The 25,743-nt window shown below is 47.9% G+C and overlaps 1 protein-coding gene across 2 annotated transcripts in view; it reads left to right on the top strand.

The window, feature by feature from the left end:
* pkn1a (protein kinase N1a) overlaps window positions 1–25,743 on the top strand; it is a 93,523-nt gene that overhangs the window by 40,300 nt on the left and 27,480 nt on the right. Inside the window, exons 1-5 of one of the 2 annotated variants that reach the window (XM_083655653.1) lie at window positions 15,066–15,168; window positions 16,422–16,616; window positions 18,985–19,090; window positions 20,596–20,744; window positions 22,054–22,174. In XM_083655653.1, the coding sequence (XP_083511779.1) occupies window positions 15,127–15,168; window positions 16,422–16,616; window positions 18,985–19,090; window positions 20,596–20,744; window positions 22,054–22,174 (613 nt within the window). In that variant the 5' untranslated portion in view covers window positions 15,066–15,126. Of the gene's footprint in view, window positions 1–15,065; window positions 15,169–16,421; window positions 16,617–18,984; window positions 19,091–20,595; window positions 20,745–22,053; window positions 22,175–25,743 lie in introns of those variants that run through there. The other variant, XM_083655654.1, reaches the window with a different exon arrangement.

Genomic DNA, 25,743 nt, shown 5'->3' with positions numbered 1-25,743 from the left:
CAGTTTTTGAGGCCTGAATGGTATGATATGAGTGGACAGCTTCATTGAAACGAGCAGCTGCTATAGAGACAGTCCGCATGTCTGGGAACGCCCATACAGGCTCTAGGAATGCCCACGATAGACGCTGGTTAGCTGGCTCAGCCTGGCTGGGGGCGTGGTCAGGGTGGGGTAAAAAAAACCCGTTCTATCCATTCAGCAAAGTTAGAATTTAGCTGATAGCCCAGCCCAGGCAGACACGATCGGGGATTTAACCACCGCAGTAAACGCACATCTGAGCAGACGTCTTGTGTTCTGCTCTAGAACCCCCAAACCTGTAGTTTAGAGCCGCAGCACCGTCTTTTGGTGAGTCAGCCCATGAGATATATCGGCGGTTTTACCCCACTCGCGCGCCAGCCGTTTAACATTTTGTGGGCGTTCCCAGACATGCGGACTGTCTCTATTCATAGCTTTCAAGGGGCGTTACGTGCTGCCGGGAACGCCCACCTGGCGGTCAAAAAAAAAACTTGCCAGCCGTGTCGACTAGTTTCTCACGCTGTGTTTGTTCAGCCAAAATGCCGGATACCTGTTGTGCTATCGGTTGAACTAACAGACGAGGAGACACGCCTGGCTTGTGCTTTTACAGAATCCCGTCGGAGAAAGAAAACTCAGACAGGAGGAGGTTGTGGATTTGTGCGATTAGACGTGGTTCAGTCGCTGGGGAGGGCAAATGGCTTTTTTTCTACCATCAAAGTACACACGTTTTTGCGGCCAACATTTCATCAAAGGTAAGCTCAAGTAACGTTAACGGGGTATTTTAATCATTATTGTAACGTTACTTGAGCTTACCTTTGATGAAATGTTGGCTGCAAAGACGTGTGTACAAACGGCTGAACAAACACAGCGTGAGAAACTAGTCGACTTGGCTCGCAGCGGAATGAACAAGTTTTTTTTTTTACCGTCAGGTGGGCGTTCCCGGCAGCACGTAAAGCCCCTTGAAAGCTATGAAGGTGCAAGCAAAACACCAATGAGGGTTTCCAAATTCCAATCATGGAAGTTGGAAACCCTCAATAGTGTTTTGCTTGCACCTGTGTTTAGCCTGCCTTTTCGACACAAAATGGCCCCCGTGAGAAGGGTCTATTGTGGTCTGCTGGTTGCAGCAGCGACGTACAGTATGCTAGTAGGAAGCAGTGTTATGTGAAGGAGGGATTTTCTGACAAGGATTAGGCTATGTGTGCTCAGTCAATCTTCCATCAATGATGTTTAAAATATGTGCTTAGGATTGTTGTCAGAGTCTAAAGCCAAGTATTCCATCTACAGCACTGTATGTATGTATGTATGTATGTACTGTATGTATGTACAGTGCCTTTCAAAAAACCCATTGTGTGTTTACATTCCCTGGATGTGTTGTAAACCATGACCCAAAAGGTTACTTCTCTCTACTAAACACATTTGTGACCTTATTTATGAGCCCCGCCCACAGACTATACAGTACACTGAGTACAGTGTAGCCTGAGGGTGATTGACAGCTGTCTGGCATAGCCACCGACTCAGCAAGGCGGGGAAGGGATGATGATTTTTTAAATATTTTTAAATACTTCAAGGGGAGAGGAGACCACATGACCATTTAGGAGACCGGCAGGCAGAGTACCTTTTTTTATTATTGTCGGAGCCTGCAGTGGTGTAATTCTATTCTAATATTAAAGGGCTCTGGACACACTCAACTTTTTGGTTGTTTCTACCTCCCCCCTTCCTCTCTCTCTCTGTCTGTCTCACTCTCCCTCTTTCTCTCTCTCTCACCCTCTGTCCCTCTCTCTCTCCTCCTGGAAGGGTCATGGTTCACTAGTTATGGATATGGAGCCACTTCACCCAGGCCAGTCTGTGTTTACATTCCCACCTGGGAATGTTTGTCATTCAAACATCTCTCTCTCTCTCTCTCTCTCTCTCTCTCTCTCTCTCTCTCTCTCTCTCTCTCTCTCTCTCTCTCTCTCTCTCTCTCTCTCTCTCTCTCTCTCTCTCTCTCTCCTCTCTCTCTCTCCTCCCCCTCTCTCTCTCTCTCTCCTCTCTCTCTGTCTCTCTCTCTCCTCTCCTCTCTCTCTCTCTCTCTCTCCTCTCTCTCTCTCTCCTCTCCTCTCCTCTCTCTCTCTCTCTCTCTCCTCCCCCTCTCTCTTTCTCTCTCTCTCACTCTCTCTCTCTCTCTCGCTCTCTCTCTCTCTCTCCACACCCATCTCTTTGTATAGTTTACTCCTCCTTTGCTTGTCCTCTATAAATCTTTCCCATGCTCTCCTTCTATGAGCTTGTCTGTCCTCCATCTGTGTTTCTGTCCTCATGCCTTCTCTTTCTACAGCATGCTGTGTCTTCATCACACCCTTCACCTCTGTGTTTCTGTCCTCATGCCTTCTCTTTCTACAGCATGCTGTGTCTTTATCACTGTCCTCATGCCTTCTCTTTCTACAGCATGCTGTGTCTTTATCACACCCTTCACCTCTGTGTTTGTGTCCTCTGTCCTTCTCTTTCTACACCATGCTGTGTCTTTATCACACCCTTCACCACTGACACCCCGTTTACACCTGCTATCCAGATACCTTATCTGGATGTTATCTGGATCAGGAAAAGTGCATGCTAATGCATGGTGATCAGGATGTGATCAGAACTTCCTGACCACATCTGGAGGTAGTCTGGCTCACATTGTGTTCAGATCTCAGTGTTTCCCCTAGAAACGTTTTCAGGCCTGGAGGGATTTCGAAACGTACTCACATACTCTCGTTCCATGCCTAAAATGCCTTTTGCACGGTGACTCCCACATCTGCTTTGTGCGACTCGTTTCCCTGACCTGCAAGTGTCACAGAATGCACAATTCTCCTATTGTTTCCCCTATGTACTTCCTGGAGCGGCGCTGCTCCGCCACTGCTAGCCAGTAGCCACAGGTGTTTGTGTTGTTGTTGTTGTTTTAGCCGAGGCATTGTGTGGAGAGAAGAGGAGAAGGAGAGAGGAGAGGTGAACGAAGAGAAGAGAATTTAGGGTGATGAAAATCTGTTCAGAAATCAGCTTTCGGGCGCGCACTCGCTCCCTCCCTCCCTCCTTCCTTCCCTCCCTCCTTCCCTCCCTCGCTCCCTCCCTCCGGTACATGTCCACATTCGCTGTGAATCCCCACGCCGATACGTGTGTGTGTGTGTGTGTGCTTGTGTGTGTGTGTGCCAGAGATATTTCGACGATAGTGGCAGCTCAACTCGCACGCCCCCTTGGGAGACTGGTCTGGCTAGCCAATGAAGTTTCATAACATTGACAGACCAATCACAAGCTGCCATTTAGGAGACTGGAGGAATATAATTTCATACTATTGGCAGAGGAGCCTGGAAAGAGCTATCTCTATAGTCCATTCATCTCTGGCCTGGTCATGCACGGACTCGTTAAGTCAGCCAAGTTTGCTGACCTGAACAGACATAAATCATACATTTTGACTTGCCCCAGGGATACAACGTGATAGAAAGGAAACGTGATAAATGTGAGTTATTATAACTGAAAATGTCATTACATTTAAGTAAATTAACACTGGTAATACAACAGTGTGGTGATGATGCAAGTTCATTCTGGGAAAAAATCAATGGCAATTAAGAATGAATTGGAATAGCTAGCAGCTAGATAACACCCTGTAAACTGTCAGCCAGTGTGGGTCACATAGAAAGTTAAACTGTTTGTCAAATCACGTTTGAATTTTCAGAAAATGGATACATGTCCTAGCTTATGGAAACAGTAGGACAAAGGACTGGAACCAGAGCAATTTAGAGAGAGAGTGGCGTCAGCGGAGGACCAAAATGCGTGACTCATTAGCCAATGAACAGCCAGGAAGGGGTCTCTACTTTTGAATGCTAAAATAAAGCTGATAATGTACAATTTGATTCTAAAAATATAACTTTCAGAGTACAACACAAACTGTCCATTTTGCTGCAACTCGACAGTGCTGCTTAATCCAGGACCTTACTTCCTGGAACTCTTGAGAGTAAAAAGCTGCTCCATTGGAGTGAATGGAGATGTCGCGACTCTTCTCTGATGGGAACTAATGGCTGTTCCTGTTTGTCTTGGTCTCTATAGGTTAGCAGGGATCTACCAGGGAGTGTCTGTTCCACTCGCTCTAGTTGTTGGGAGCTCAGGCTGGTTAGGATCCACCAGCTAACATCCTCAACACTAGACTGTGTTTTCGATGCTAATCTGACCCACTTTGCATTACTTACTTTGCATTCAAACATGCCACACTCTCACTGCTGTGACTGATTGATTGTAGATAGAATGATAGTGTTAGCTTAGCTTAGCCGAGTGTTAGCTGTTAGAGAAGAACACATTCAAATGGACCCAAGTCACCGGGCAGACACACTTGCTCTGTAACACACGTAGGCCTAAGCCCATGCCGGACCACTTCTTTCTACTTTTGTGTATTTTTACCAAACCATTTATTTTGGCTGTGAGAGAAAATCTGAAAAATACTTTCACTTGAAAGTTTTGTACATCATGTCCTTGTGTGCTCCATGTAATCTTTTGGCATTGTGTGTTGTGTGTGTGTGTGTGTGTGTGTGTGTGTGTGTGTGTGTGTGTGTGTGTGTGTGTGTGTGTGTGTGTGTGTGTGTGTGTGTGTGTACTGTGTGTGTGTGTGTGTGGTACTGTGTGTGTGTGTGTGGTAGCGTGTGAGCAATAAGGCAGGTGAGAAGTCAGTCCTCCCACCCAGGCTTTGCATACCAAAACAAGGCTTCCCGGACACGTCACGCACTGGCCCTTTACAGCCCCTTTACCACAGGCAGCTCCACCCGGAAACTTCCCCGCTCCGCTCGCTCGGGGCCGTGTGTGTGTGTGTGTGTGTGTGTGTGTGTGTGTGTGAGTGTGTGAGAACAGGAGCTGCAGTGGATATTACGGAAAAGATGATTTTGTTTCCAAGAGCGAGTGAAGTTCCAGGGAATCTTTCTTTGTGACTCCATTGTCTCCGGGGTGAAATATGTATTTCATCCTGTGACTGTTGTTTGGCACGGGGAGAGTCAGTGAATATTTTTTAGCTTTCAAAAAGGCCTGGAAATTGGAGGAGTGAGGTCGGCGCTAATAGACCGTTTTCACCGGCGCCATTTTGTGTCGAAAAGGCAGAATAAACACAGGTGCAAGCAAACAAAAAGGGCTTCCAAATTCCAATCATGGAAGTTGGAAACCCTCATTAGTGTTTTGCTAATATGCCAGATTGATAGGCATATTAATAACAGATTGATAGGCATATTAACCCATTGATACCTGATGCAGCATTTGTGTGTGTATCCCTTTAAGACTGCGAACCACGCGGTTCGCGGTCTTAAAGGGATACACACACAAATGAGGAATATACACGCAAATGCTGCATCAGGTATCAATGGGTTAATAACAGATTGTTAGGCACATTAATAACAGATTGATAGGCATATTAACCCATTGATACCTGATGCAGCATTTGTGTGTGTATCCCTTTAAGATACGCAGCATGGGGCTGGAGGGGGAAAAGGTAGAGCGGGAAAGAGTGAGAGAAGGAAGAGAGGAGGGAGGCCAGACTTCCTGCTTCAATCTCTCCATCTCTTCATACCTGTTGTGTTTGTGGAGACTGAGAGGATTCACTTCAGTCTGCTCATCACATGTCCCGGCCACTGAGTCCAGGGATGGCAAGGAGGGGAGCAGAGGAGGAGGGAGAGTGGCCGGCTGGCCTGTGAGGAAGGGGAGGCCTGGCCGGGGGGAGGGAGAGTGGCCGGCTGGCCTGTGAGGAAGGGGAGGCCTGGCCGGGGGGAGGGAGAGTGGCCATTAGGGGTGTCAAAAATAATTGATTATAAGATGCATCGCGATGCGGACGTGCACGATTCTGCATCGATTCACAAATGTCAAAAAAATAATAATCGAATAAAATATAATGGAAGTACATGCAGTTGTTTATTTTAATTATGGATCATAATACAATGCAATTCCAAATGCACTTTTATTTTAAAAGTAGCCACACAGTGAGAAAAAAGAAAGTGAGAAAAAATAAATCATTGGGAAAAAAAGTGATGCATCGATTGAAGATGCATCGATAATCGTAATCGAATCGTAGCCCTCTGAATCGTAATCGAAACGTGAGGCCAGTGAAGATTCACAGCCCTAGTGGCCAGGGGGAGGGAGAGTGGCCGGTGAGGAAGGGGAGGCCTGGTTGGGGGGAGGGAGAGTGCGACGTGGGAGGGCCTGGAGGGGGGAGAGCACTGGAGACAGGCGGGCACCCCAACACAGCGGAGGGGTTGAAAGGGCAAACGCTGCCTGTCTGCCCTGCTCTCATTCTCACGAGGGTGTGTGTGTGTGTGTGTGGAGGGGGGGGGGGGGGTCAGGTCACCCTGCCCTGGTTGCACTCAGACATTTCTTTCTCCTATTGTCTGCTGTTCTCTTCTCTCCACCCATTTGATTTCAGCCTCTTTCTGCCATCTTCTTTTGACTGATTTCTCAGGATCAGTCTGGGAATCCATCGTTTAAAATAAATCAATAAATCATCATTTTAACCGGAAACCGGAACTCAACTTGCCCGGCCACGCCCCTTTATGCTGATTTTACCGAGCACTCGCGCTATTATTAGGAGCGCTGTTATCCAGGTTTTCTTCAACCATGCCGACAGATTTTTACGCAAATTGAAAATCTGTCTTGAGAGATGACTTCCTTATCAACCTCAACCACCTCTTTCAAGTACTAACATGATACTGTGCTCAACCTGCTCCTCTCATCAACCTGCTCCTCTCCTCTGTGCCTCATCCCTCTCTTCCTGTCCTCATGCTGTTTTCTCTTTGTTTGCCTCAGCGCTCTTCTCTCCCTCCCTCTCTCTCTCTCTCTCTCTCTCCCTCTCTCTCTCTCTCCCTCCCTCTCTCTCTCTCTCTCTCCCTCTCTCTCTCTCTCTCTCTCTCCCTCTCTCCCTCTCTCTCTCACCCTCCCTCTCTCTCTCTCTCCCTCTCTCTCTCTCTCTCCCTCTCTCTCTCCCTCCCTCTCTCTCTCTCTCTCTCTCTCCCTCTCTCTCTCTCTCTCTCTCTCCCTCTCTCTCTCTCTCTCTCTCTCTTTGCCCCTTGCTTGTCACTTCTTTCTCTTCATTGTATTCACAAGTTTCCTGGTGAGACTGTGGGCGCTTCCATGACACCCTCCCTCCCTGTTTCCAGCTGCCGGTTGCCTGTTTCCGCCCAGGACCGTTCATAGAGAAAGAGACTGAAAATAATCATAATAATAGTTGTGACTTTGTACCTACCTATGTCTTGTAATGATGCCCCCCACCACAATTATTTCACACGTGCATAATTGTACAACGGAGTGACAATATCTTGAATCTTGGCCCCCTGGCCTGTCTGCCTCTCTCTCTCCCAGTCCCCTGGCCTGTCTGCCTCTCTCTCTCTCTCAGTCCCCTGGCCTGTCTGCCTCTCTCTCTCCCAGTCCCCTGGCCTGTCTGCCTCTCTCTCTCTCAGTCCCCTGGCCTGTCTGCCTCTCTCTCTCTCTCAGTCCCCTGGCCTGTCTGCCTCTCTCTCTCCCAGTCCCCTGGCCTGTCTGCCTCTCTCTCTCTCAGTCCCCTGGCCTGTCTGCCTCTCTCTCTCTCTCTCAGTCCCCTGGCCTGTCTGCCTCTCTCTCTCTCAGTCCCCTGGCCTGTCTGCCTCTCTCTCTCTCTCAGTTCCCTGGCCTGTCTGCCTCTCTCTCTCTCAGTCCCCTGGCCTGTCTGCCTCTCTCTCTCTCTCTCAGTCCCCTGGCCTGTCTGCCTCTCTCTCTCTCAGTCCCCTGGCCTGTCTGCCTCTCTCTCTCCCAGTCCCCTGGCCTGTCTGCCTCTCTCTCTCTCAGTTCCCTGGCCTGTCTGCCTCTCTCTCTCTCTCAGTCCCCTGGCCTGTCTGCCTCTCTCTCTCTCTCAGTCCCCTGGCCTGTCTGCCTCTCTCTCTCTCAGTCCCCTGGCCTGTCTGCCTCTCTCTCTCTCAGTCCCCTGGCCTGTCTGCCTCTCTCTCTCTCAGTCCCCTGGCCTGTCTGCCTCTCTCTCTCTCAGTCCCCTGGCCTGTCTGCCTCTCTCTCTCCCAGTCCCCTGGCCTGTCTGCCTCTCTCTCTCCCAGTCCCCTGGCCTGTCTGCCTCTCTCTCTCTCTCAGTCCCTTGGCCTGTCTGCCTCTCTCTCTCTCTCCCTCCCTCCCTCCCTTCCTCCCTCTCTCCCAGTCCCCTGGCCTGTCTGCCTCTCTCTCTCTCTCCCTCCCTCCCTCCCTTCCTCCCTCTCTCCCAGTCCCCTGGCCTGTCTGCCAGCTTACCAAGAACAGGAAAAGCTCACTCCCTGTAGGTTTGTTCTTTAGAAGGAGAGAGTTACAGGGAAACATGTTCCAGTTGACTGTAAACCTATTTAGAGAATGCCTCAACAGACTCATGCCTCTGTCAGACGTGTGTGTGTGTGTGTGTGTGTGTGTGTGTGTGTGTGTGTGTGTGTGTACGTGTGTGTGTGTACGTGTGTGTGTGTACGTGTGTGTACCAGTGGGCAAGCCCAGCCCCTTTCCCAGGAAGATGCGGAAGTCTTTGTTTAAGCTGTAAATCCTCGAATGGCCACTTGGGCTCGGGGGGCAGTAGGCAGATGTCCCCATGTTAAAAAGCCCGACTTTGTAACAGGATTAAACATCTTTCCAGTCAGGGGCGAAACACGATTTTGGTCTATATACTGTAGCTAACTTCAACTTTTCATAACAACTGTAGGGGGGTACATTTTTATATAACTTTTGGAGTAAAATAGATGATAGAAAAGGGGGTGATTGACAGATCGCCTGTCCAGTGATCGCGCAGCTTGCCGATCACGGACCAATAGCAGGTGGAGCAGCGGCTCTGGGAAACTCCCATCTCACGTGAGTTGCGCAAAGCACTCAACCCCATTCAACCCACTCTGCTGACGAAAAATCAAGATGGCGACGGCCAACGTTTGAACTCCGCCAGGTAGAAGAAATGTAATAGGACAGCTACAACGTCCATATTATTTATGTCTATGGTGTGTACGTGTGTGCGTCCTGACTGCCTCAGCATGGTGAACGAGAAGAGGCGCGCGCGTGTGTGTGTGTGCGCGCGTGTGTGTGCATTCATCATTGTGTGCGTTTGTCATGGTGCATCACGTTTGTGTTCCTACGCATTGTGTACGCCAGGAAGTAGGAAGTATAGAAAGGGAGCCAGTGTGCTTATCCCAGCGGGGGCCCCGGCTGCACGCCAGCCACTCTCCACATGCTCACTAGTAGTACTACACACTAAACACACACACACACACACACACACACACACAGACACACACGCACACACACACACACACACACACACACACACACACACACACACACAGGAAAAGCACACTCAGAGTCTTTGTCAGGGGTTGGCTTTGAACTCCCGACACAAGTACACACACTCTCTGCGTAGGAATGTTGTCTGTGTCAACACTTTGGCATCTGAAGGAAGTTTTGAATGTCTGACTGAAATAAGTGAGATGTTTAAGATGGAAGACAAGACATGGTGTAAATCTAGATCAGTAGCAGGACAAGATGGGGCAGGAGGACATTCTTAACTTAATTTAAATCTTTGAGTATTCCTCATATATGCATTATTCTCTGTTAAATTTGGAAACTAAAACACAATATAGGAACAACACACAATGGGTGGGGGAGCACAGACAGTGAGGAGCACAGACAGACAGTGAGGAGCACAGACAGACAGTGAGGAGCACAGACAGTGAGGAGCACAGACAGACAGTGAGGAGCACAGACAGACGGTGAGGAGCACAGACAGTGAGGAGCACAGACAGACAGTGAGGAACACAGACAGTACAACACAACAGACACTTCCCTGACACATTTAAGCCCATGTAAAGACGTCAGTGGTCCGCACTGGCCGACGAGGGTCAGAAGCTGCCAGCTGGACGGTAGATCACACCCTCTAGAACAACACCGCCTCAGCCAGTAGTGGGCTGGGCTCCATGGCCTCCCTCCCCAGAGACCTCTGTGTGTGTGTGTGTGTGTGTGCGTGTGTGTGTGCGTGTGTGTGTGTGCGTGTGTGTGTGTGTGTGTGTGTGGGTTTCTGTGCAAGTCATGCATGCATGCACAGCCACGCCTTACCATTATCTCTATGGACACTATCTCTATCCTGATTGGTCATTATCAGTCGGTAGGAAAACTCCAGACATTGTCCCCCCAGTGGCACGACATGACACACACACACACACACACACACACACACACACACACACTTTCTCTCCTGTCCTCCATCCAGCCCTCGGCTCCTCTTCGCTGCTCACACAGTCTGATTGAATTAGCCTCTGTTGGCGCCGTTATCTATTGAATTAGCCTGTCACTACCTCCCTGGACACCACCGCCGCTGAATGTCCCTCCCTGGGCTAGCTAGGTTATGCTCCCCCCGACCCCTAGGAGGCGCTAGTGCAGTGATCAAGACACATACATGTACCCTTCATCCAGCTCCCCCACCTCCAGGCGCGGACTGCATAATCGGGCTCGTCGGGCAAATGCCCGGTGGCCTGGCCTGGCCTGCAAAAAAAAATAAAAAAATGTTGGTGCCCGCAGTCAGGCCACTCACTGAACAGCAGGCCAGGCGCCGCCTACTGGTTTACTAGTGGTTTTATTACTTTATTAGTTAGTCTGAAGTAATAATTACACTTCAGGGTTAAAGTGGGTGCATCTCATTGTAAAATTGGACTCGGCCCAAATTGGGCTTCAAACGGCCCAAATCTGGCTTCAACCGACCCAAATTGGGCTTCAAACGGCCCAAATCTGGCTTCAAACGGCCCAAATCTGGCTTCAAACGACTCAAATTGGGCTTCAAATGGCCCAAATTGGGCTTCAAACGGCCCAAATCTGGCTTCAAACGACTCAAATTTGGCTTCAAACGGTCCAAATCTGGCTTCAAACGGCCCAAATTGGGCTTCAAACGGCCCAAATCTGGCTTCAAACGGCCCAAATTGGGCTTCAAACGGTCCAAATTTTCGGTCGCCGGCACGCGCGTCGGCCCTTATCGGCCTGGCCTGCTTGGTATCTAATGCCCGGCCTGAATTATGATCCCAGTCCGCCCCTGCCCACCTCTGTTTCGCAGTGACACTCTGGATGCCGAGGCTGTGAGTGAGGAGGAGAGTAGACGAAATAAATGGAACAACCTCTTTCTAAATCAGTTACACAACCACTTCACCATCTGACCCAGAAGAGGTTGGAAGCCAGGCAGGCTACAGCTCAGCAGAACAAGCAGACTGTAGTGTACACAGAAAGCACAACAACACACGGCTATTCTGAAACTCTCCAAGCTATTTGAAGCAACAACACCCACTCCCACACTGTAGTGTACGCTTATTAATCGAGCTAAAGTGTTGGGTCAGCGGGTCTGGATCGCCTCCACACTTTACACAGAGAGATGGAGCTGGTGAGAGAGAGAGAGACAGAGAGAGTGAATGGATTAGTTAAAGAGAGCTCGTAGAAGCAGTATAAGCTCTCTCCTCCTCTCTCTCTCTCTCTCTCTCTCTCTCGGTCAGTCTGGGTCTAATAAGGTCAGAGGCTCCAGGGATGTCGGGAGCCAGAGAGTAACAAGCGGTCAGTCAGATTAAACACTGAGCGCCCACGACGACGATGCATCTTCACAAAGAGCATCGTACAGGCAAGGCACACCACTGCTGAAGCCTATCATGCTCCCCATCATCGTTCAACTAACACAGGAATGGACAACTTTGATGATGGAGAGGGCGGCTAGCTGTAGCTGTAGCACCATCACTCAAATACCCAATCATAGCTACTAATTTGATGAAAAGAATGAAATATGGACTTTTTTTTTGTAGTTTACCAAAAAAAAACATGACATGAAACCATAGCTTCACTTTAGCTTCACATAGCTTCAATTTCTTGTTATTATGGACACTACTGTACTGTTCACAATTGTGTATATCACAATCACAACAGTCTGTTGTGATATACACAATTGTGAAGTCGTCATTGAAAAGTGCTATGTGCTACAGAGCTTGTGTGTGTGTGTGTGTGTGTGTGTGTGTGTGTGTGTGTGTGTGTGTGTGTGTGAGACGTGTGTGTGAGACATGTGTGTGTGTGTGTGTGTGTGTGTACTCACCCTAAAGCCCAGTGAGGCCGGCTCAGTCTCTCCTCTTCTCAGATTACAGGAAGTTGTTTGGTCTCACATTTTTTGTCCCAGCTAACACAAAACTACTGACAAGGAGGTGTAGATAAGTTGTCCCAGCTAACACAAAACTGCTGACAAGGAGGTGTAGATAAGGATGAGTCAGTTACATCAGGCAAGACCCACAATAGGCATAGCTGCAAATTGCTAAATTACAGACAGAAGTTAACCGTTCTCCATTCTATTCTGCTGCAAAGACAAGCACAGGAAACCTTTCGACGCAGAGTAATATTTCCTATATATTTTCAGTATGTTTGGTTGTTATGTATGGTCTTCAGTACAAGCCAATTTCCTGCGGAGATTGTTAAAGTTTGATATTATCTTATGAAGTCCAATCCTATCCCTAATAAAGATGATTATTTTTGTAAGTGAAGCTCCCGCAGTGGAAAGTCTGTCATCAAAGACATCGGCTATGGTGACGTCACCAGCTTCTCCCTTCATCTTCTCCTTCTGTGGGGCAGCTAGCAAGCAGGCAGACAGCCAGCTAACCGCTAACGTTAGCCCTCCGCTATCTTATCAGCTGGCTGTGGCTGTGGCACAGGGCTAGCTGCTAGCAGTTAGCCGCTTCCTGCCTTTCTTGTAATGTGAGCCAGGATGCTGTCTATAGCGAGGAGTTATGAACAGGCAGGCACATCCTAGTTTAAGCGAGCCAATGTGTTGTGCGACACGGACAAAGTCATCTGTATCCTCCTCACAGTACATTGCTGCACATAGAGAAGACATGTGATCACATCCCATATGGGTTAGTGTCTCCATCCCCATAGGCTTTCTATAGGGGAGATGGTTGCAGATCTGAACCCCAGAGGAAGTGTGAGGTCAGTGCAGACAACAGAAGTCCTCCTTCTCTGGCTCTGATCCAATACTTGGAAAACGCATCCTTCCCATGCTTCCTCCCTGAACATATCACTGATCGACCAAAGAGCCAGAGCAACAACACTGACCGACCCAAGAGCCAGAGCAACAACAACACTGACTGACCCAAGAGCCAGAACAACAACACTGACCGACCCAAGAGTCAGAGCAACAACAACACTGACCGACCCAAGAGTCAGAGCAACAACAACACTGACCGACCCAAGAGCCAGAGGAGCAACAACACTGACCGACCCAAGAGCCAGAGCAACACCAACACTGACTGACCCAAGAGCCAGAGGAGCAGCAACAACACTGACCGACCCAAGAGCCAGAGCAACAACACTGACCGACCCCAGAGCCAGAGCAACAACACTGACTGACCCAAGAGCCAGAGCAACAACAACACTGACTGACCCAAGAACCAGAGCAACAACAACACTGACTGACCCAAGAACCAGAGCAACAACAACACTGACCGACCCAAGAGCCAGAGCAACAACAACACTGAGCGACCCAAGAGCCAGAGCAACAACAACACTGACTGACCCAAGAACCAGAGCAACAACAACACTGACTGACCCAAGAACCAGAGCAACAACAACACTGACTGACCCAAGAGCCAGAGCAACAACAACACTGGGCGACCCAAGAGCCAGAGCAACAACAACACTGACTGACCCAAGAGCCAGAGCAACAACAACACTGACTGACCCAAGAACCAGAGCAACAACAACACTGACTGACCCAAGAACCAGAGCAACAACAACACTGATCAATCCAAGAGCCAGAGCAACAACAACACTGATCAATCCAAGAGGCAGAGCAACAACAACACTGATCGACCCAAGAGGCAGAGCAACAACAACACTGACCAACCCAAGAGCCAGAGCAACAACAACACTGATCGACCCAAGAGGCAGAGCAACAACAACACTGACTGACCCAAGAGCCAGAGCAACAACAACACTGAGCGACCCAAGAGCCAGAGCAACAAACACTGACCAACCCAAGAGCCAGAGCAACAACAACACTGACTGACCCAAGAGCCAGAGCAACAACACTGACTGACCCAAGAGCCAGAGCAACAACAACACTGACTGACCCAAGAGCCAGAGCAGCAACAACACTGACCGACCCAAGAGCCAGAGCAACAACAACACTGACCGACCCCAGAGCCAGAGCAACAGCAACACTGGTTGCAGAATTCAGTATTAAGCCAAATCAGATGATGAAGTGAGCAGGAAAGACTTGACACCGTGCAGGCTATCTCTCATAGATCAAGGCATGATTAAACAACACAGTGATTAGACCAAGTACTTTCTCTCTTCTTTCTCTTCTCTCTCTCTCTGTGTCTCTCTCTCTCTCTCTCTCTCTCTCTGTGTCTCTCTCTCTCTCTCTCTCTTTCTCTCTCTGTGTGTCTCTCTCTCTCTGTCTGTGTGTCTCTCCCTGTGCATGTCTCTCTCTCTCTGTGTGTCTCTCTCTCGCTCTCTGTCTGTGTGTCTCTCTCCCTGTGCATGTCTCTCTCTCTGTGTCTCTCTCTCTCTCTCTCTGTCTGTGTGTCTCTCTCCCTGTGCATGTCTCTCTCTCTGTGTCTCTCTGTCTGTGTCTGTGTCTCTCTCCCTGTGCATGTCTCTCTGTGTCTCTCTCTGTGTCTCTCTCTCTCTCGCTCTGTCTGTGTGTCTCTCTCCCTGTGCATGTCTCTCTCTCTGTGTCTCTCTCTCTCTGTGTCTCTCCCTTTGTATGTCTCTGTGTCTCTCCCCCTGTGTATGTCTCTGTGTCTCTCTCCCTCTCTCTCTCTCTGTGTCTCTCTCCGTGTGTGGGTGTCTCTCTCCCTGTGTATGTATCTCTCTCTGTGTGTGTGTCACCACTGACAGCAGACTCAAGAGAGGAAACAGGAAAGGCCTGAGCAGTTTGGTGTTGGGACGGATATCCTCTTTAGGAGGCGTTGCCCCTCCTCTCTCTCTCTTTATCTCTTTTCAGTCTCTCTCTCTCTCTCTCTCTCCACTACCCATTCTGCCCTCGGCGAGGCTTCTAGCTGCTTGTCTTGTCTCAGACGGGAGCCGTACCACCAAGGCCGCTTGTTGTTTTCCTGCGGTTTTGGGGTCACCGTATCGAAGGGAACGATGTGTTGGCATGGCGACGAGGACGATGAGGACAGCTCGGAGGTGAAGTGTTGTCATGGCTTGTTTGTCTGCTTTACGTGTTCCTGTGATTGCGGCGGGGGAGAGTGATTGTTGTCGTGGATGGTGGTCTCTCTCCTGCTGCGCTCCTGATTGTGTGGTGGTCCGCTCTAGTCTGCAGCTTCCCCCCACAACTCCCCACTGGCAAGCTGGAGCTCCTCGCTAGATGTGACTAAAGCCACCAAAGTCGTCGTTCTTTCACAGCGACTCCCGGCGTACAGGTCGAATATTCCCGAAAGTCGTTAGAAATGCGTTGAGCGAGAGTCGGTCGACGCCGGGTGTATTGGTGTGAAATGCGTGTTGCTTGTTTTCGTCGACATCTTCATGGCGTTTCTCTCAGCGTAGAGGAAGACTGGAAAGTGAGAGAGGATGATGATGATGATGTTGTTGTTGTTGTGAGTTTTGGTCCATTTTGCCAGCAGAACTACCTGAAAACAGGCATTTCCAACCGGGCTTTTGAACTTCAGTGATTTTCAAGCTCTTGTAAACGAACGGCTCTGACATATGATGGCAGATATGTTTTGAAATATAAATGTCGGTCGAACTAGATTTTGCTCATTCCTCCTCCTGCCTCTGGTTTCCCATCCTCCCTCTTCCTCTCCTCACAGTTTCACGTCTACCCACTTTTGCCCGTTTCCTTCTACCCCCATCCTCTCTCTATTTCCTCCCATTACTGCCTTATCTTGCCCACCATCTCCTCCTCTTCTCTCTAACCTCCCTGTTCCCTGGCATCAGCCCTCCTTACCAGGCTGAAGGCCTAACCCTAACCCCTAGCCCTCCTTACCAGGCTGAAGGCCTAACCTTAACCCTAACCCCTAGCCCTCCTTACCAGGCTAAAGGTCTAACTTTAACCCTCAGCCCTAGCCCTCCTTACCAGGCTGAAGGTCTAACTTTAACCCTCAGCCCTAGCCCTCCGTACCAGGCTGAAGGCCTAACCTTAACCCTAAGCCCTAGCCCTCCTTACCAGGCTGAAGGCCTAACCTTAACCCTAAGCCCTAGCCCTCCTTACCAGGCTGAAGGCCTAACCTTAACCCTAAGCCCTAGCCCTCCTTACCAGGCTGAAGGCCTAACCTTAACCCTAACCCCTAGCCCTCCATACCAGGCTGAAGGCATGTGAGTGTAGTGCAGTGTTGGAAAACCAGCCTTGTGCTTTGAACGAAATGGACTAACTTTTTGCTTCAACTTTGTCCTCCCTTCTCCTTGTCCTTCTCCTTCTCCCGCTCCCTCCAACCATCCAGAGCGACCCAGGCGGGCTGACGGTTCTGGAGCAGCTGGGTCTCGACCAGAACTCGGACTTCTCGGACTCCAGCGTGCAGCAGCGTCTGGACGAGCAGCGCGAGCGCATCCGCAGAGAGATCCGCAAGGAGCTGAAGATCAAGGAGGGAGCCGAGAACCTGCGCAGGGCCACCACCGACAAGAGGAACGCACACCAGGTCAGCCTCGCTTAGCCTGGAACCTGACAAGAACCTCCATCAAACGGCTAGTAGAGTCCAGACATTCCCAGGCTCTTTCCATGTCATACCGGCCAAATTAGTTACTTTTTGTGGCTGAAAGCCTTGACACAGACCTCTGGTCATGGAAGATCTGATATAGCATGGCATTGTATGTTTCAACAGTCACTCAGTCAGTAAGCCCCTGAGGCTCTTCTAGGCTGGTCCTCCTGGGTCCAGCAAACATTGCTGGCTTTAACTGCCTGTTTGTTAACATTGTCCACATATGTTTTTGTTTTTCTCCATTGTTCTTAATTTTCTTTTTTATTGTTGTGTGGCTGTTCTGCATGTTCTGAACAAGCAAATAAAAATGTTTAAAAAAAAGGACAGAAAAACATCAGTGACAAACAAGGAAGGATTAAAATGTTTAGGGTTCATGGATGCGGTCTAACTTAGTTGTGGAATGTCATGGAGAAGTGGTGGGATTTAGCACCAGCACCACTGTGGAAAGAAACCATGTTTAAATGATGGTTGCTGTCTGGAACAGTGGCTGGTGAAGTTCTGCATTCTTCTTAAGCCTGGATTATGCTTGACGCTTTGGCCGGCCGCACGGAAATGAGAGACACGGAATCCGACGAGGAAACGTGTGGAGCTTGTATACTCTGTGTGGGTTTCTGCAGGCGGAATTGAGCGCGAGTCTTGAAAACTCCACTTTGTCTGCCCGTCCGCCTCCGCGTAGTTACAAATTTCGGCGTGCGCACGGCCGCTCGAAAACCGTCCGCACGGAGCCTTGCGGAGGGGCGTGTCTGCTGATTTGACATCACTTTTCCGCGCGGACACTCGCGTTCCTCGCTGATGCGGAAAGCATAATGAGACCTTTAGTCGTGTTGGGATCATTTTGCAGGACGTAGGATGTAATTATTACGCCTCCGGTGATCAAGGTCAATTCTATTCATTGAGCATTCAGGAGGTGTTCTCCACATTGCACTGGCAGAAGAACCCTCCAGATAGAAGACTGTGCTGTGACAGCCTCAGGAGCTGTTGTTGGGCATAAAGCTATTCAAGAATCAGGGTTATTCGAGGCTAGTTGTTCATTCAGGGCTAATTGGTTTTGGCGTGTAGACACAAAAAGAGGGTCTAAAATCACCTGTAGCATGATGGTTTCCTTCACCACACGGCAGAATAGACTTACGGGTTTATCCACCAAGGTTTGGATTTGTTGTACGATTGTTATTTAGCTTTGATACGTATGCGAAGGCAATTTGCCTGAATTAATGGAGCACATTAAAAGAGCATTATTCAATGGATCATAGCTCAAATGGATCCTGTTGGTATTTCAAGGACAATATTGAAGGCTCAATGTAGCTCTGGTTCAAAACAAGCGCCTGCTTTTAGCCTCGTTAGCTTCTCATGAAGTTCTTGCCTGGCCTTCTAGGTTATCAAGAGGTTTGATCGCATGTTATTGAAGCCGAAACGATTAATCGATGAGTTGATCGACAGAAAATTAATCGTCAATTATAATTGGTATAATTGCTCAGTGGTTAGCGCAGTGTCACCTCACAGCAAGAAGGTCGTGGGTTCAAATCTCCACGCAGCTCCTTTCTGTGTGGAGTGATGTTCTCCCCGTGTTTGTGTGGGTTTCCTCCGTGTGCTCCTGTTTCCTCCCTGTGTGTGCTGTGTGCTGTGTTTGTGTAGTATCGCATCGCAGCCAGTGTGTAGTATGTACTGTATATGTGATGTATGTAACCTATGTTGCGTGTAGATATATGATGTAGTATATGACTAGTGATGCTATGTAAAGCCCTTTGAGACATATTTGTGTGCTGATAAGGGGCTATAAACATAACTGAACTGAACTATAATCGATTAATTGCTTAAGAAAAAAAAGACTACAATTCTCTCGTTCCAGCTTCTTAAATATGAATACCTTCTAGTTTCTTTAGTCTTCTATGACAGTAAACTGATTATCTTTGGGTTGTGGACTGTTGGTCAGGACAGAAGAAGACATTTTGAGGATGTCATCTTGGACTTTGGGTAAAAAGTGATCAACACTCATTTTGTGAGATTTGATAGACCAAACAAACGGACTAATCGACTAGTCAAGAAAATAATCAAGAGATTAATCGATGATACAATATAATATACTGTGTGTGTGTGTGTGTGTGTGTGTGTATGTATGTATGTATGTGTATATATATAAATATATATAGTTAGTTGCATGCACACCTGCAGTACTTGTTATCCAAGGTTTCATAATTTGATGAACTGACAGGTGGGTACACTTGTGCATATGAAAGAAGATGCAGAAGAGGTGATGATCATTTCTTCTCCATAACATGATCCAGAGCTCCAACCCTTGTGTTGCCTGCAGGTGGACAGCCAGCTACGGAGCTCCAACCGCCGGCTGGACGACCTGCATGCCGAGCTGCAGGAGCTGGACGCACACATTGTGGTGAAGGGAGGAGATGAGAATAAAGGTATGTTGGAGTCACTTGTTTTAACGAAGAACTAATATAATAATATTAAATAATATAATGCATATAAATAATAATGCATTGGTTAATAATATTAACCAATGCATGTTGGTTAATATGCAGGTCGAGAGGCTGCTCATAGTGATAGTCATATGCATATTAATAATATTGTAATAATCATATCTTTCTCATGAAAACAAGTGAATTCCTCATCAGTCATGACTCATGCAGGTCCATGCTGAGAGACATTTTCAAAAAGATATAGAGGACAAAAATAACAGGATCACCACCTGATAAGGACTTAAAGGTAGTAAAATAAGAGGATCACCACCTGATAAGGACTTAAAGGTAGTAAAATAAGAGGATCACCATATAGCTCAATCAGGTTCATTATGTCTTCTTTGTTCAAATGAATGTTTTGTTTCTTTTGAACAGACAAATGCGTCGTAGATGTCGTAGACAGTTTCGACTGACATCTGCAGTCTTGTGACGTGTCAACAGCTGTTTAGAGGAGGCGTGGCCAGCATGACAGATCTGTCAGGCCGGCCACACCCCCCAAATGGGCCATTATAAACAAAGGCAAACAGCAAGTCAAAAAAAGAACGGAAAACAAAACACACACAGAAAACCGAGGACAACAACAAAGGCATAGTAACCATACTGTACATCTGAGGGAGAACAGAACCAATACAAAGGATCATGAAAAAACACTAAATAAACAACAGCAGTAAAACCACATACAAAACTACGACAACTTCTAGTTCACCCCAAAGACAAGATAGAACCAGACAAAAAAATGCAACATAATTTATGGAATACCATGCGGGTCATGCAACAAAACATACATTTAGAGAAACAGGAAGAACATTCACCACAAGAAAGAAAGAAAACATCAAAAGGAATGCGAAAAGGAAACCGCAGGAAGACTCACAAGAACACAAAAAGAAAAAGCAGAACAAGAAAACCTAAAGTCAGCAATATCAGACCACTGCAAAAGACACAATCATATCAGGGACTGGGACCAAGCCAAGATCATTGGATCGGAGATCAATAAACACAAACGCTGGATTAATGGCGGATGCCATGGCCAATGTAAAAAGAGTCATAACCTGCTGTAAGAAGAAGCACAAGTCATTTTGGACAACCTTCTGCTACTTCTGGCCTGGGCAGGCTTCAGTTGGAAAAGCCAGAGGATTCAATCCATAACGGTGGTGGATCTGTAATTGTATAGATGGACAACCATCTACTGAGAGTCATTAGTGTTCCCAAAATGGATGGAATTCCCCCTCTACACTAAAGAAATTCAAGAGTGGTCTCATGAAGTCAAACAGCCTTCATGGCCTCCCCCCAGTCACCAGATTTAAAGCTCATCGAACTTTTGTGAGACATCAAAGTATCAGACGTCTTCCTTCTTGAAGAATGGTCCAATATTAAATATGTTTGAGAAGAACACAGTGTGCAGATCATGATCTGATCATCTTGTCCTCACCTCTTCCATCCCTCCATAGATGAGTGTCCTCAGTCCCCGGGGGCAGAGAGAGGCACATCGGTCCACCAGGAGCGCATCGCCGCCCTGGAGAGGCAGCTCAACATCGAGCTTAAAGTCAAAGCGGGAGCGGAGAACATGATCCCCATCTACGCCAATGGATCCACCAAGGTACAGGACTTCTCTACACACTATCCATAAACACACCATTATTATAGCTTTGTATTTTTCATTCGCTTTTATTTTGATTCCATTTTGAATCACTTTTGTTTTCAATTCAGTCTAGTTTCAGTTAGTTTCCGGTTTGCTCATTTCAGTTTCGTTTTTATTGTTTAAAAATGTTTCATTTTAGTTTATTTTTTTATTAGTTTAAGTATTAGTTTTAGTTCTTTTTATTATAATAAATAGGGGTATTTGTCAGTGGCAAGATTGAAGAACTGCAGAATAATTACAAACACAACACTTTGTGAAAGCAACTGACTCGCGGTTATGTAAACATCCCAGTCTCAAACATATCCTCATGCGTCTTGTGTTGACAATTCTGACCAAATTGACATAGAGTAAAACTAAAGACATTTTCTGCGTATTTTTATTTTTTATTTTAGTTTGTTTTGTAAGTACACAATATTGTTTCAGTTTGTTTTTTGTTGTTTTTGTTGCTAAAGTCTAGTTTTTATTTTTATTTCAGTTCGCTAAAATGTTTTGTTTTTTCACAGTTTTACTTGACTATAATAACCTAGAAACACACACACACACACACACACACACACACACACACACAGACACACACAGCTCAAAAGGACAATAGTGAACTGATTGCAGACTGCATACTGTACATACACACATGCACACATGACTCAGCAATTTACATAAAGGGAACATGGTCTCCCATCTGCAGTATTAGACCCCTCCCCCAGTCAACCCATACTGAAGTGTGTATGTGCATGTCCACATACAGATACACAACCTTGCCATAATCTGCTGACTCAGATAATGATGTTGTCTCTAGCACGCCTGCACACACACACACATGCACACGCACACACCCACACACACACACACACACACACACACACACACACACACACACACACCTCATCTCTTGATTACTTCAGATGTCCCCTCCCCCTGGCCCTGGTTTGAGCAGCATCTCTCTCTCCTTGTCAGTTGACCTTGCTCTCATGCACCCACTTACCTTTACTGTATGTGTCACTGCAGGGCCATTAAACAAGAATATGAGACAAATATCAATAAACCAGACAAAGAGAGAAGACTCATAACACATCCCCCCTTTTTAGACAATGTGCCAATGATTTTCCTCTGCTCAAATGGTCAAAGCACAGATTATTTGTTTAGTTTTAACACAACATAACCTGACAACCACACACACACACACACACACACCATCTTACACTGTCATGTTTCACTTCCTACTTCCTGCCATGTGACTTGCACCATCTCCCGCCTCTGGCCCAATCAGGACAAGAAGATGCTGCAGACGGCCCAGCAGATGCTGCAGGACAGCAAGACCAAAATTGACATCATCCGCATGCAGATCCGCAAGGCTGTGCAGGCCACCGAGCACAACGACGACACGCAGGGTAAGCTGGACTGACCGAGCACAACGACGACACACAGGGTAAGCTGGACTGACCGAGCACAACGACGACACACAGGGTAAGCTGGACTGACCGAGCACAACGACGACACACAGGGTAAGCTGGACTGACTGGACGACACGCAGGGTAAGCTGGACTGACTGGACGACACGCAGGGTAAGCTGGACTGACCGAGCACAATGACGACACACAGGGTAAGCTGGACTGACCGAGCACAATGACTACACACGGGGTAAACTGGACTGACTAGACGACACACAGGGTAAGCTGGACTGACCGAGCACAACGACGACACACAGGGTAAGCTGGACTGACCGAGCACAATGACGACACACAGGGTAAGCTGGACTGACCGAGCACAACGACGACACACAGGGTAAGCTGGACTGACCGAGCACAACGACGACACACAGGGTAAGCTGGACTGACCGAGCACAATGACGACACACAGGGTAAGCTGGACTGACTGGACAACACACAGGGTAAGCTGGACTGACTGGACGACACGCAGGGTAAGCAGGTCTGACTCACGCAGGGTAAGCTGGACTGACTGGACGACACACAGGGTAAGCTGGTCTGACTCACACAGGGTAAGCTGGACTGACTGGACGACACACAGGGTAAGCTGGTCTGACTCACACAGGGTAAGCAGGACTAACTGGACGACACACAGGGTAAGCTGGTCTGACTCACACAGGGTAAGCAGGACTGACTGGACGACACACAGGGTAAGCAGGTCTGACTCACACAGAGTAAGCAGGACTGACTGGACGACACACAGGGTAAGCTGGTCTGACTCACACAGAGTAAGCTGGACTGACTGGACGACACACAGGGTAAGCTGGTCTGACTCACACAGGGTAAGCTGGACTGACTGGACGACACACAGGGTAAGCTGGTCTGACTAAAGCTAAAACATTTTCTTTTCAGATGCTGCCTGTGTGTGTTAGGTGTGTTACCAGACATTCTCAAGTATCACAATATGTGGTTTTATGGAAATGGATAGTTGGCACTGACAAGATTTGTTTATTTGGCTGATTGTTCTTTTTCATCTCTCTGTCCACATGTAATCCTATACTGCTCGTTGTCTCTCTGTCTCTCTGCATGTGATACAGTTGGCCCTGTGCAGCAGCTCCAGACAGTAGACGTAGTCGTAGCGTAAACAGATCGATAAGGACGATATAAGACTTTAGGCGCAGCACCCCCTCAGGCAAATTAATGTCAAATCAATGTTGGTCCCCAGTGGACTACTTTAAAGTTTTGTCTTTAAAGTCGAGCTGAAATGAAAAATCTATTTCAGATCACATCTCTGGGTATACAGTGCACCTATTTAATAATGAATGCAAAAAAAAATCACAAAAATCAGATTTTTTTTTCGTTTTTCCACATTTTTTCACATCAAAAGTTAATTTTTCGGGATTTCATTCCTAACTGTATGCTGACGTCATTCAGTACTATCAAATTTCTACCCCATTCCAACCAATCAAATCACGACATGACAGCTGTCAATCAATCTTCATTGCGAGAAGAAAATTCTGAGCAGGCAAGATGGCTGCAATAGTGCCTACATGGGCAGACTTTTCCACCGCATAAATGTTAATATATTTGGCCCAATGTAACATACAAAATAAAACAAACGGTAATGTCTTCATTTAATGTAGAATGCAAAGGACATGCGCTCGTTAAACTCCCATTCCAGGAATATCGTCTTTCCCGCAGCTCTTTTCCGCGGCTAGTCGACGCTCCAAGCCGGCAGGCAGCACTCTTGCCTCGGCTTGCAAACGGTAGTCCGCACGGAGGCAGCTGCCAGCTGCCCGGTTCTATGCGGATCCCACTTGCGTAGGGGCAGAACATGCTGAATCCCACTCCATTTGGGGGCAGAACATGCCATACAAGCGCCAACTCCAGTCCCCAGAACGGTCAAATCAAATGATCCACACGCTATGTCCCGCCTCTCTGCAAGGTTTTAGTGAGAGCAATGTTTGTTTCCAGTCTGATACGTCACAGACACTCTCCGCTGAGACCTGGCTTCTCCAAATGTTTGTACACAGATATGGTCATAATAATGGTCCATAATGATGTGAAATTGCATATTTTTCATTGAAAATATATAATAACCCCCTAGCGACACAGCACCTACAGTACACCCTCCAAAAAGCCAAGGGAAACCCTGAAGTCTCTCTCACACAAACAAACACAGTTTGTAGTGGCAAAGCGGTTAGGGCAGGTGGAGGGGCCTGTGCATTATAGGGTCACTCACTCTGACACACACACGCACACACACACACACACACGCACACACACACACACACACACACACACACCCCGCTCTGTCATGGATCGATGGCGTTTCAGAGCAGTTGAATGATTCCATGGGGCGGTGAGTGCTGCTGTGTGGAGCGTAATGGCCTCTGCTGGGAAGAGGGCCGAGTGATGGAGGTCAAGAGGGGTGGAGGGCTGGAGGGACAGGGAGGGGAGAGGAGGGAGGAGGGACAGGGAGGGCGAGATGAGGGACAGGGAGGGGGGAGAGGTGGGAGGAGGGACAGGGAGGTGGAGGGGAGAGGTGGGAGCAGGGGGGGTGGGAGGGGCATGGAGATGGTAAGCATGGTGTATTCCCTGTGGAGTCTCTCAGACAGAGGGAGCTGATCACTGTGAAGAGAGACCGTGGGTTTCTTTTAACTCATTGAGTGCCAATGACGTCGATCGGCGTCAAATCAAATAGTAACGTAGAGTGCCAATGACGTCGATCGGCGTCAAATGCGTTTTTTGACGGTGGGACGTGGATCAAAGCCTGATCCATCTCCTGTAAAAATATGGTGGATGTCGAATGTGTAGAAGCTATTTTACGGACCCATTAGGTGGCGACAGTGCTCTCCAGATTAGAGAAAGGTGAGGAAAAAACACGAGAAGAAGTCATGGGGAAACGGAAACCGCATCGGTATGCATCGATATACATGAAGCATAACGTTAGCTGTGCCTGTGAACAGCAGTCAATCTGCTGCCACAATTGAGCCCCTCCGTCTCCGCTGCGATAGCCCATCCACATGATTATTTGCCGACACCAGCGTCTTTCTGAAAAGTTACATTATTCTCAGCTGGAATAAGCTCTCAGCTCGGCGGAACGCTGTGAAAAAGCTGGGCGTAGCGCACTTTTCAGTGCAGAGCAAACGCAGCAGAGAGCCACCAGAGACAGGGAGGAGGGGGGTGGGGCACGCAGGGCAGCATACAACACAGACCCAGACAGCAGACTCGATGGACAGATTGGCAACAAACACAAGCTAGAATATCTGATGCCCACCAGCAGTAAATCAAGACCAGCAAGAAGGTGTAGGGTCTGCGCACGCTGGTTGCAGCTAAAAAATATTATTTTGCAAAACAAAATTCCTTTGTTTTCGCTGTTTTATTGAAGGAAATTATTTTTGAGGTGTCACTACATCAGAAAATATTAGCTTCAGAGTCAGTGATGTGCTTGAAATGCTTCATTTCACAAAAGGCTGATTATCTCAGCTTCTAGCTTGAAACGTCTGTTTTTGGTGAAATCAACCTATCTT

This window comes from Poromitra crassiceps, assembly GCF_964638095.1.
Source record: "Poromitra crassiceps genome assembly, chromosome: 19".
Lineage (NCBI taxonomy): Eukaryota > Metazoa > Chordata > Actinopteri > Beryciformes > Melamphaidae > Poromitra > Poromitra crassiceps.
Note: the sequence above shows the minus strand (reverse complement) of the source record. Positions and strands in the feature narration are given on the sequence as shown.